General features: G+C 42.8%; 1 protein-coding gene across 1 annotated transcript in view; it reads left to right on the forward strand.

Annotated features, from left to right (window-relative positions):
* The window catches only part of LOC144769766 (putative DBH-like monooxygenase protein 2), a 611,053-nt gene that overhangs the window by 116,249 nt on the left and 481,162 nt on the right, over nt 1–13,642 (forward strand). The window contains exons 4-5 of the mRNA XM_078653944.1: nt 6,629–6,712; nt 9,269–9,433. Of these exons, the coding sequence (XP_078510070.1) occupies nt 6,629–6,712; nt 9,269–9,433 (249 nt within the window). The remainder of the gene's footprint in view (nt 1–6,628; nt 6,713–9,268; nt 9,434–13,642) is intronic.

Below are 13,642 nucleotides of genomic sequence, written 5' to 3' on the forward strand. Positions count from 1 at the left end.
ATTCAAGCAAGCCGGGCTGAAGACGGCTGGAATGCCAGAAACCGGTCCTCGGAAGTTTGTTTCCAGTCCAGGGAAGGCATGGCTTGGCAGTTCGGGCTGGACTGTTCCCATGAGGCACAGGGTCAGACTGATTTGTGGAGTGGTGTGGCTCACTGGTTAGAGGCGGCAGACCCGTAAGCAAAGAACGGCCCGGGACCAGGGTTCAATCCCCGACGCGGCAGGGTCGTGGACCAGGGTCAAATCAGACTCGATAGTTCTCGCCTCAGTGCCTTCTCTAACCAGGGAGCACACTCGGCAACTCTGGGCATTAAGCTTGCCTCATCTCTACAACGGCCCCCCACAGACGCCGGGGATGCCTGGTTTCACCTTGGAGATACCCAGAAAGGGACCATCTCACAGGGAAAACCAGGACGGGTTCCCCAGCGGTCTTCAGCGCCAGGATACTCCTTGGAGTCGCAGTGAGCTTTACAAGTACACCCACATTTACACTTACATTTACATTTTGCATGTGGCCATGTCTGAACTGGGGTGGCAGAGTGGGCTAAAGAATGGTGATGGATTAAACCCAGATCTGTTGACTGGGTGTGAGTGTTTGGTTTAGATGCTCCGTCCATCACCACCCCCTTTTGTACCGCTTTGTTCGCCATAAGTTGGCAGGGTATGATCAGACGTGAGTCCCTTGCTTACTTTGCCACTGGATTCAAGCAAGCCGGGCTGAAGACGGCTGGAATTCCGGAAACCGGTCCTCGGAAGGTTGTTTCCGGTCCAGGGAAGGCATGGCTTGGCAGTTTGGGCTGGACTGTTCCCATGAGGCACAGGGTCAGACTGATTTGCCTATGGCCATGTCTGAACTGAGGTGACAGAGTGGGCTAAAGAACGGTGATGGATTAAACCCAGATCTGTTGACTGGGTGTGAGTGTTTGATTGGTTCAGATGCTCCGTCCATCACCACCCCCTTTTGTACCGCTTTGTTTGCCATAATTTGGCAGGGTATGCTCAGACGTGAGTCCCTTGCTCACTTTGCCACTGGATTCAAGCAAGCCGGGCTTAAGACGGCTGGAATGCCAGAAACCGGTCCTCGAAAGGTTTTTTCCGGTCCAGGGAAGGCATGGCTTGGCAGTTTGGGCTGGACTGCTCCCATGAGGCACAGGCTCAGACTGATTTGCATATGGCCATGTCTGAACTGGGGTGGCAGAGTGGGCTAAAGAACGGTGATGGATTAAACCCAGATCTGTTGACTGGGTGTGAGTGTTTGATTGGTTCAGATGCTCCGTCCATCACCAACCCCTTTTGTACCGCTTTGTTCGCCATAAGTTGGCAGGGTATGCTCAGACATGAGTCCCTTGCTCACTTTGCCACTGGATTCAAGCAAGCCAGGCTGCAGACGGCTGGAATGCCAGAAACCGGTCCTCGTAAGCTTGTTTCCGGTCCAGGGAAGGCATGGCTTGGCAGTTCGGGCTGGACTGTTCCCATGAGGCACAGGGTCAGACTGATTTGAATATGGCCATGTCTGAACTGGGGTGGCAGAGTGGGCTAAAGAACGGTGATGGATTAAACCCAGATCTGTTGACTGGGTGTGATTGTTTGATTGGTTCAGATGCTCCGTCCATCACCACCCCCTTTTGTACCGCTTTGTTTGCCATAAGCTGGCAGGGTATGCTCAGACGTGAGTCCCTTGCTCACTTTGCCACTGGATTCAAGCAAGACGGGCTGAAGATGGCTGGAATGCCAGAAACCGGTCCTCTGAAGCTTGTTTCCGGTCCAGGCAAGGCATGGCTTGGCAGTTCGGGCTGGACTGTTCCCATGAGGCACAGGGTCAGACTGATTTGAGTATGGTCATGTCTGAACTGGGGTGGCAGAGTGGGCTAAAGAACGGTGATGGATTAAACCCAGATATGTTGACTGGGTGTGAGTGTTTGATTGGTTCAGATGCTCTGTCAATCACCACCCCCTTTTGTACCGCTTTGTTTGCCATAAGTTGGCAGGGTATGCTCAGACGTGAGTCCCTTGCTCACATTGCCACTGGATCCAAGCAAGCCGGGCTGAAGACAGCAGGAATGCCAGAAACCGGTCCTTGGAAGCTTGTTTCCGGTCCAGGGAAGGCATGGCTTGGCAGTTCGGGCTGGACTGTTCCCATGAGGCACAGGGTCAGACTGATTTGTCAATTGCGATGCAACAAAGGTCTACATGTTTCAGCCGCTAGGCTTTCGTCAGGACCAATATAGCGCTACTGCAAAGATTAATAGTGCAATCAAACAAAGTTTGGTTTGGTACGATACAACCTACCATTATCCTGTAGTTCACATCAGGTAAGCCTACCTTGCAGGAACATACAAAATCATTCCCAACTTTGTGTGGGAGGACTCCTCACCTCTCCTGGTGACTGCTCAGGGGATGAGGCCCTGCTCTATCCATCGGTACCTCGGAAAGGAACTGAGCCGAGGGGGAGGTGACCTTTTTTCCATCGCAATTGACAGTTATTCTTTCAAACTGTCAGAGTACTGTTTTTAAGCTTGACACTGTTATAATGTTTATTAAAGTTTCACAAGTTATCCCAGTAGCCAATTTTATCAATTTCACTGTATGATTTTCACTTTTTGCACTGCAAACCATCAACATCTCACATCAAGACTGGCGAGTGGCTGTACCGATCAGTGTGGTACAAAACAAGCTTAGTTTTGATACTGTACTTGGTAGGTTGCACGAGTTGGGCATCTTATCATCAATCCCAGATGACGAAGAGTAGCCACTAAAGTGGGCTGGTGGGATTGTTTTGCACCTGATGTTTCTCTTTCTTTCATGGCCTAGACATCTAGGGTTCTCAAAGAATCCAGTTTCTCATGTGTATTAGACCGGTAGGTTCCTTGTTTGTTGTGTAGTGATAGATTGGGGATTGAACACTTCCTGGTCTTTAAAGATTTCCCTAGGACCCTATATTTAAAGTTGTTGTGTACTGAACATTACTACAGTCTCAACTCTCATATCTGAACATTACTATTTGCTCAATTCTCATGTCTGAACATTAATACAGGCTCAATTATCATGTCTGAACATTACTACAGGCTCAGCTCTCATGTCGGATCATTACTACTGGTTCAATTCCCATTTCTGAACATTACTCCAGTGTCAACTCTCATGTCTGAACATTACTACAGGCTCAGCTCTCATGCCTGAACATTACTACAGGGTCAACTCTCATTTCGAAACATTACTACAGGCTCAACTGTCAAACCTGAATATTACTACTGGGTTACCGTTGATGTATGGACATTACTACAGGCTCAATTCTCATATCTGAACACTACTACAGGGTCAACTCTCTTATTGAAATATTACTATAGGCTCAACTGTTATGTCTGACCAATACTACTGGCTCAATTCACATATCTGAACGTTACTCCAGGGTCAACTAACATTGTCTGAACATTACTACAGGCTCAACTCTCATGCCTGAAAAATACTACAGGGTCTCCGCTCATGTCTGAACATTACTACAGGCTTAACTTTCATATCTGGACATATCTGGACTACAGGTCCAACTCTCAAGTCTGAACATAGCTATGGGGTCAAGGCTCATGGCTGAACATCAATACAGGTTCAGTTATCATGTCTGGACATTACTACAAGGTCAACGTTCATGTCTGAACATTCCTACAGTGTCAACTCTCATGTCTGAACATTACTACAGGGTCAAAGCTCATGTCTGAATATTACTATAGGGCGAACTTGCATATTTGATACAGCAAAAAACTGAACTCTCATCAGGGCTGATAACTGAGTTAATATTAAGCCAAGTGCCTCCCAATAGCCAGTTGTGGATGTGGAATTTGGGAATATGGCCTTGAAGCCCCAATTCAAATAGCAGAAAATAAATTTTTAAGGGTCTATTAGGAGTCCCACCAAGCTTACCCTATGAAATCATGCATGAAGAATGGGATTGTATTATATCACCAATCAGCTTCAACTCTGTCCTTTAAAACTTTGGTTCTTAATTTGGACAAAGGAGGAACTTGGTCTTAACAGATTAATTATACAAGACTGTTTGAACATGGATAAGCCTTCCTTGAGTCCTTGGTTGGCTTATGTCTCCCTTAATATGAAATCTTTAGGGGACCTGAACTTTAAAGCAATCCTAGTAGCATAGGTAAATCCGACTTCAGATGGGTCACTGAAGCATTTAGAGACAAAATGGCAGCTGATCGTTAGGACATAGCACTTCCTAAACATTCTGTGCCTCACGTGATACTAGTGAAAACTGTGAGTGGCCTGGAACCCTAGCTGACCTGGAACTTGTCCCGCCATCAGCGACGTCTATTGAAATGTTTTAGGGGAAATTTATTCTCGCGACTAGTGCCTTTCAATCACGGCTGTTTTAAGGACTCAATGATGCTCTTATGTGATTGAGATAATGTTACGGTCAATGACACTTTTTATATTGTCATGATTTGTGCGAAATGTAATCACTTCCGATTTAAATTTTACGTTCACTCTTAAAGCATATGAATTTTTCCCAAGTTCGACCTGAATTATTGTATTTACAGTTTTTAAACACACCCACAGTGTGCTTTTCCCCTCACGTTATCTTTCTGGGGTTTTAAGGATAGTGTTTTCTTCACCTAAGTTGATCGTGATTTTGTGCTCTGTTTTATACTGAGTTTTTTGTTTATGATTTTATTTTTAAAACCGAGTAAATAATATATTAATTGAGTTAATATTACACCCAATTTCTAGATACCTCACTTTGCAGGAATTTGTCATTAGGAGGGTAGGGCCCTGGTAGCCCATTGGCTTGTAGCCACCACACCTCCGGAGGGCAGAATCAGTGCACAAATATGGCATCCTGGCATCCATAAATTAGCATCACATCTGAACTGGCTAGAGGACTGAGTAAGGAATGCCCTGTTGTTCCCTGGACCCAGCAAAAGGAGGACTGTGCCTGTGGTGCTCTGCTTGAGGAAAGGTTGTCCTCGAGCCCTAGACAGAGGAAGGGACTTCAAAAGTCAGTTGGCTGACTTCCTATTCCATGTATAAGGTAACAAAAGTTGAAGAAGCCTGCTTTGGTGAGTGGAATCCACAATCACTTAACTGCTGCTGACTGCCATTGAAGGCTTGGGGACCACATCTGACACTCAAAAGTTGCCCTGGATTCTTCTGAACTAGGGAGAGAGATGTTGGAGTGCTGCTTGGTCACCTAGGAAGTACATTAGCCTCATTCAAAGGGAACCGCTGGTTGCAGTGTGGCCAGAGACCAGCCGACGAATGGCAACTAGTTTTTGACTGGACTTCACCCCAAATTCGTGGGACATCAAAACCTATGGCCAAAGCCACCCCTCCATGACTGCAGACCAAGGAAGAGCCCCAGGACTACCCCATGGTGGTTGGTGATTAAGGACTGGTACTCGACTAGAGATTGCTTGGGGCTTGAGGTAACTGTCCACATAAGCAATCCTACTACTCTTGACTTGCTCCCTGCTAAATATGGTCATCTAAAGTAATCTGGAGTACACAAACAAAACTTCTTTAACAGTTTTGAAAAGGTTCTAAAGTTACAGCTAGCTGTGATAGTGGCCAAAAGCTGGGATTTACAAATTGCTTGAATATTTATATTCCCAGAACCCTCCAGTGGATTTTATTAGTTATATGAGCCATTTTTAACAGTTGGTGTTGGAGTTTCTTGTTATGTTTCTATCTTGTTCAGCTGTTTTGGTACTTATAAAGGCTTTGCACTTGTTCCTTTGACACAGCCTGACTGCTTGAAGCCACAGCTACCCAAGGTTGATATATGGTCTTCTCAAACTGGCCTAACTTGAACCAAAATGGGTTGGTGAGTGGGTTGGTGAGTGCACTATACGGGTAGTGCAAACAACCACAGCATATAATACACCACATTCCTCACAGTCATTCTCAAAGTGAAAGCTGTCCAAGTGGGCAGCTTCCACTAGGTGAATACCGGCTGCAGGTGCAAGTGAGAGAAGACAGAGAGAACGTTTACCACTGCTGCGTCTCCATGATGTTCACTTGCAGCATGCTGTTCTGAATATAGAATCTGTTCCTTAAGTAAAATTGCAATTTGCGATCGTGAATGCAGGGTTGAAGGTCTGATACCCCTCGTGGGGCTCCATTTCTGTATTCATAGACATTTGGTAGGATTTGCAAATGGAAGTCAGCCTCAATAATATTAATAAGGTTGTATTCATCAAATACTATTGAATGGTCATATTACACAGTGATATTTCTGTACATGTGTTGCAGCATGTTTTGCAGCACAAAAATGTAGGTTGGGTGGCAAAGCAATAGTTCTATACCACCTGTTTTAAGACTCAACCTATGGTACATTGGGCCATTGGCACTTCATTGGATATGACTTGGGGCATCAACTCAACTAATATGAAAGATTCCTGGACAGATGTTTTAAGGTTACATTAGCAATGGTGGAGAACAAGATTTGTCACTCATTTTTCCAAACTGGGCTGCACAATGTAATTCTCAATTTTAAGTCATACAGGACTTCTGTCTTTACACTATTTCCTCTTGGCTCTTTAATAAAGGACACTTTGAATGACCTTCATTATGGTCAGCCAAGGTTGCTGAAATTCTAACATCATTCTTTTTTCTCTCCAATGTTTAGTTTTCTATACCACCTGATACAACCACCTATGGCTGTGCATACATTCTGCTGCCGCAACTGCCTGAGAAAAATCATATCTATAAGGTACATTTTTCTACTTCCTTAAGATAGTAAATTGTCCATGAGGCCCATTGGGAATCACTAAAAATGCAGGGATGGTGTCCTGCTGCGTACTGCAGTCCACCATGCCTGTGTTTGCTTTTAAATAAAGCAACTGTTTAAAACAAAATGCAGACTGTTTGCCTTACATTTTAAAAACAAAAATATAGCATTTCAGTTTTACTTTTTTAAGAGTAGGCAGTGGTCCGTGGGACCACTGCCTGCTCTTAGAAAACTTTTTCACAACCATTTACAAAGGGGAGGGTGTCCCTTCCCGTTTGCAACTAGGTTACTACCTACTTAAAGTAGGCAGTAAAATGCAAATGTTTTACAACCGCATTTCGGTCGCAAAACATTTGTATGTACCACTGCAATTCGGTATTAGGAAAGGACACCCTTAACACGCCCCTTCCTATAGTGACACGCTAACCCATTTTGTGATTCGGTAATAGGTTACCAAAATGCTAAATTGGCTTTTGTAGACAGAAAAAGGCTTTATACTTGTCGCAAATGTACCAATTCTGCAAATCAGGCCGTTTGCAACCAAGAAAAACCTACCCACGTGGCCTTTAGTGAAGTTCAGGACCATCTGGCAGGGACAATAGCAGTGTTCAGAACAAGGTATGGGGAGGTAGTTGTTCTATGCAGGGACAAAGGTTTTCCAGAGAAGGGGCAAAATATAAAAAAGAGAGTACCTGAAGCTTAAGAGCAAACAGGTAGTGAATAGTCTGCAGTGGAAACTATTTCAATAACACAAGTACAAATAACAAGAAGATGAAAGCAGGGAAACAGTAGACAAACTGTCATAAATATTAGTTTATCTGCTCCTTGGAAGTGATCTCTCTTAGGAGTGAAAACATCAGACATGAAGGCAAGGAGCAGATTAATTTCACATAGTTCACAGAGACACTCAACAGCTTCTATGGAGAAGAAGCACCGGCTGGTTCTCTGTGCCAAGGCATAGGCCTTGGAGAGTTTAACTGGCACCATTTGGAAGCAATGAAAATCTGGGTAATAATATCACACACAAGAAGACAAGGAGAACAGTGCAAGGTATACAGAAACTAAGCTAAGGGAAAAGTTGTCCTGGAAAAGGGGTTCCATGCCTGAACTGGAATACACAGGACTGCGGATCTGCAAGCTACATAGGACTAGGGATACTAGGGATGGGCTCTTCGAAACACCAACCTACACATAACCTCCTATGATCATATTTGTACATAAAACGTGTGCATGTTTTTGTCGCCAAGCTGGACTTTTACTGTTTTATGGCATAAGGAATATGTGATGTCATAACATATTTTAAAGTTATGATCTAGAATAATATTTGAAATAATAATTACGGTCAAAAGGTAGTCAATGTATTAACAATAAGAATAAAAAAGCATGCCCAATAAAGGGGCACTTAGAAAGTATAATGTCAAAGTTACAAAAAACTGAGCCGAAATGAGCATGTGTTTAGCTGAATTGTCCCCACTCCCTACAGAAAATAGATATTGCTACAAATATGTATCTAATGATTATAGCTCTACAAAATATGAATTGTGATTCATAAGTATGACATAGGCAAATATGTCAATGCCTGGTAAGTACAGGTCAGGCTTTGGTCATGCAAAATCCATCACAGAAATGGATTTGCCTCAAACACAAGTCATGGTGGTCCATTGAGCAAGGAAGGAATATTTCATGGCTCTGATTTGAAGTACTCAATTAAAGTAGGTTAAGGTGAAGGCTGAACCACACTAGAGTTAATGACCAAAGCAACACGGACACATACAAATTTGGGACTGTCCAACCATATAGATTTTGAGGACAACCATAGATTGTGTAGATGATTCTCCTTTAGGTTAAATGTATGTGGATTTATCCCATTTTAATATCCTGAAATACTGACAAAGTTCCTGCAGTTGCAGAACCCATGTAAATGAAGTCTTAGATAGTTAAAGTCTGATCAATGGTAAGTGTAACTTAATGTCTTTCTTTCTATGTATATTCAGATATGTTGTAGCTTGAAGTTATTACCAGATATGTTTGAATACAAACATAATTGCTTATCCTCTAGCTGACAAAGTTTACATATACATATACATTTTTTACTCACAACATGTGTCTCACTTGCCATTGTGCATTTTTATCTATCAAGCACATACACTTGACGCAAATTTGTTGATTTGTAGACATTTTGGAAATGCGCCTTCTTGCACTAGTGCACTTTTCCCTCTGGCATTCACTGTGCACAATAGGATACCTCCTAATGTGGAACTATCTAGACTCTTATTTCAATGGGCCTGGAAGGAATCTAGGTTCAAGCACATTAGATGACAGTCTCCCTGGATTAAATTCAAGAGAATTTAAAAACAGAGGGATTGAAATTAAATGTATTCCCATGTTAAATAGTAGAAATTTGACTTGAATATTTCCTCTGCTTATCATTTGATTGAGTGCAATATTTCTGATCCTGCAACCTTTCCCTCCTATTTTAGCACAGGATACAAAATATACTTTCTGTAACTCATTTTCTGCTCTGTGATCTCCTCGCAGTTTGATTCGATCATACAAGACAGCAACAAAAATCTGGTACATCACATCATGGTCTACGGCTGTCCAAACTCCACCAACGTCAACATTGCACCGGGGATATGTATGTCCAATCCAGACTTTTATCCCTGTGCAGAGGTGATTGTTGGATGGGCTGTTGGTGGCAGGGTAAGTCAATGAATGAACAACTGGGCTTGTCCAGAGTTTGTGGTCACATTTCAAGCACCATTGAGTACTGAGGGATTCTTTCATGTAGGCGGGAAATACTTTGCCATATATAACTCAGGCTGTGTTAGCATTGTTGGTACTACAGGGTAGCTTTCCATGTTTCTCAACCATCACTTACAGTTTGATGAAAAATATTGTATTTTTTGCATCTGAATCATTTCTCTAGTTACTCAATGTTCACCTCCTCTCTTGTAGCCTCTGTTGGTCAACTGTAACATGCCTCTCACCTACTGTTTTGTCCCACCCACTGAACAACATTGCCCCCCCAAGAACCATTTTAAATGAAGGATTAATTAAACAGAGACTGATTGAAAAGGCTAAACTCCAGGTGCAGAAGGGGAAAAGAGGGACACTGGAAAAGGAACGAAAAAGGACAGGATAATCTGAATGCAAATGTTAGGTGTGTGTCATAGTGTGACAAGACAAAAGGAAAACAATAAGTGCAATGACTGATATTAAACTTTCACACAAACAGCACCATATGAGCTATGAATCAGGAGAGAAGCTGTACACTAGCAGTAATGACTCAGTATTCTATTTTAGGTGCTCTTTAAGCCAATTGGAATTCACCCTTCATCAGGACACGTATAGCTCTAAATGATAACTTATGTACACTGATGTAGAAAACACCTGTGCAAATTATTTTTTACAAAAGAGACAAGCCATAAAGAGAGGGAAGAAAAGATAGAAGATAAAAAGAGGGAAATGTGGAAAAACAAGAATAGGGGAAGGAAAGTAGGTTCATGAAGTGGAGAAATGAAAGTAGAAAGACAGCGGAAAGAGGATTGTCAATAAAGTTTACAAAACAGAAAACTTTAAGTAGAGCAAGATGGGTCACATATACATTTGCAGTTGAGTCGTTTGTAAATATCAAAATAACATAAAAAAAGAATAGGTAATAACTCAAACCTTTAATCTTTTACTTCTAATCTCAATGAAACAAATGCTTGACCTTAAGTGCAGAGCAACAGATACAGATTCGATTGGTGCAAAAGTGTTAGGACAGGAATATATTCTAAAGAAATTAATAAAACTAGTTAGACTAGTGAGTCTTGGGATGTTACTGACATCACCGCCACACGATTGGCTTGAGATAACAATGATTCTCAGGAGAAGAGCTTGGTATTGTTTAGCATTATTGTAATCCAGGTTATTCTGAGATACATATCTCTTGCTTGTACTTGATTTGCTCAGCCATCAATACTCAAGTTGCTCACTATTAATTTTCCCTCATGTTCAACTAGGCGTCAGCTAAAATTACACATTGAATCATAACCATAAAGCAAGGCAAGTAAGTACATAGCTCATAGAGATATCGCCCCAGGCAGCATTTACTAATGTAGGAGGCACAGTCCATTCACTCAATGTGGGCTCCCTTCATTACCAGAATTCGATAGGTGCTGCAACACCTCATACTTTTCTGAGGATGCTAGGGGCCTTCCTGGCCTACACAGCTGGTATGAGGACCCCTCTCCGTGTTTGTGTCAATATATTTGCCCCACACTGTGACCAAGTCAATTTGCCTATCTGCAGGCTCCAGTCTGCTTGGTTGTGAGCTTACCAATTAGAATATCTGAAACTTCTCTCCCTCTTCACAGAATTAAAAGTCTACAGAAAGCTTCTGTTAATGTCATTGGATCAGGATCTGCCTTGTGTTTAGGCCACTCACTTTTTCTTAAAAAGCGTGTTATAAAATTTTCAGTGGATGAAGCAGACAGTGTTTACAAGGCATGTATCTGGTAATAGGAACATAGTAAGATGAGTAACAGTTGTATATCTTTCAAGGTCTTGAAAGATCAGCATTGTTTTCCCATATCCACTGACAGTAAATGTTTTGGAGCTCCCCTTCAAGACCCAGCAAATCAGTACCATAGTGTAGAGATCAACAGTCGAGGTTGGCAGTGGTGATGCCCATGCAACTAAAGCCAAAGCCGCCAAGGTGGCGCCACTCCTGCTGTATGTCAAGATGGGAGGAGATGGGGAACAAGTGTCTAGGAAGTGATTTTGTAGTTGTGATATCACCTGGCCCTGCAGATTTCCTATGGCTCCCCTCCCTGACCTCACCTAATTTGAAGATCCTAATACAGTCTCAGTATTTGAGTCCATCGAGGGGTCCCTATTGGGAAAGCTAGAGCCTTGACAAAGAAGAGTTTCCTGAGTCAACCGGTTTTTCAGCACATCCACCTAAGGCCCATATGCCCCGCTTGCAGGTTGGCCTTCATGACAGAAGGTAGTGAGTTTAGAACTCTAGCTCTGAGTATGTTGCATGCAACGGCCATTCAAATGGACCCAGTTCCTACCTGTGTGTTGGGTCATTGACTGTATCAAAATAGCAGTTGTTATTGGTGACAAGCTGGGCCGTCCAATATTAAAGCTGCATGGTGGATCATATCTTGTACACTATTGTAGACCGCTTGCAAGCTCATAGCAAAGGCTACCCCTGATTGTTTGCCTGCACACAGCAAATTTCTTACCAATGCAAATACCCTGTTGAAGAAGCTGGCTAGCATATTGTGTCGTTTTGCCATGCATAAAGCATCCTTTGCAGTGCAATCATTTTAAATAACATAGCTTTACCCAGCAGAGGGAGAGGGAGGGTGTCTGAGTTACACAAGTTGTTGCGCTGTGTATACGCACAGTGAGTATATTGGAGTCCCATCACAACTGCGAGCTCAGCAAGAATTGCACAATCAGGTGTAATTGTCCAGAGACTGCCACTCCATTGTCTGGGACCCACTCTGCACTGGGTCATGATTAATTAGTCCCAGTTGACCACAATGCCTGAGGCCCCTCTGTATAGGGAAAATACAATTTCCTAGCAATAACTAAACTGTGATCTTTGTTTTTTTCATTGAATTTCAATGTTTTTGCTAAACAAATTCAATACAAATGTGCTGCAAATTGTAGAGTCCAGCATCGCAAGTGGAGAGTTGTTATGTGGAGTGACATGCAACACAGTTAAGGAGAGTGTTGTAAGGTATTTTGTCATAGACTGGAGTATTGTAGATTGGAATTGAGTGGAGTAGAGTACAGTGTAGTAGCATGTCGTACAGTGAGTAAAGTGCTCTATGGTGTAGTGTAGACTGGAGCATTGAGTTGTACAGTTGAATGGCACGTCGAACAGTAGAGTAAGGTGTTTTAGACTGTCATAGAGTGGAGTAGATTGTTTTAGAGTAGAGTAGGGTGAAGTAGCATATCATACAATAGAGTACCATCATGTAGAGTGTTGTAGAGTACAGTGGGGGAGGGTGTTGTGGAGTGCTCTGTCATGTAGTGGAGTGGGGTTTCATAGAAGGAATTTGAGTGGCGTGTTTTTATATTATATAGTGCAGTACAATAGAGTAGAATGGATGGGTATATAGTGGAGTTGAGAATAATAGAGTGTAATACATTGTTGCAGAGTGGAAATGCATACAGTGGAGTAGAATGTTGTACAGAAGAGCAGCATATAGATGAGTAAGGTAGAGTGGCATAGAGTGGGATAAAATATAGTGAAATGGAGTATACTGGTGTGGAGTACATTGGAATGGAGTAGTGCAGAATGGTGTAAAGCGTCATAGAGTAGAGTGGCCTGGTGTAGGATATAATAGTGGCATGGCGTGTAGTAGATAGCATACAGGCAAGTAAAGTTTCATAAATCGAAGCACTGTGTTGTATAGTAGAGTGTAGTGTGGTGTCTTGCAGTATTAGAAAGTGATGCAGACTACAGTAGAGTACAGTAGCATACAGTCTAGTTGATTTTTGTAAGGTGGAGTGGTGTACAGTACAATGTTGTAGAGTCTGGTACAGTTGATTGGCATATATTGTTATAGAGTACATTGGCATTGACTGGCTTACAGTGCAGTGGCATACAGTAGAGTTGTGAAGTAGAGCAGAGAACTGTGTTATGTTATGTTATCCAACATTTATAGCACCCACGGATACTCAGGAGTGTCCCGGCGCGAAAGCCAGTTCAAAGGAGTCAGAGCGGCGTGAGCCGAGGCTGCGTGTTAGTTAAAAAGCAAGGTATTTAACTGCTTTTTAAACAGCCTAAGGTCATGGGAGTTTCGTAGCTCGTAAGGCAGGGCTTTCTAGGCTTTAGTCACCTTGAACGAGAGGGAGCTACCTCCTGTTCTGGCAAGGCGGTAGCGAGGAATAGCAGCAAGCCCT

This window comes from Lissotriton helveticus, chromosome 7 (assembly GCF_964261635.1).
Source record: "Lissotriton helveticus chromosome 7, aLisHel1.1, whole genome shotgun sequence".
NCBI lineage: Eukaryota > Metazoa > Chordata > Amphibia > Caudata > Salamandridae > Lissotriton > Lissotriton helveticus.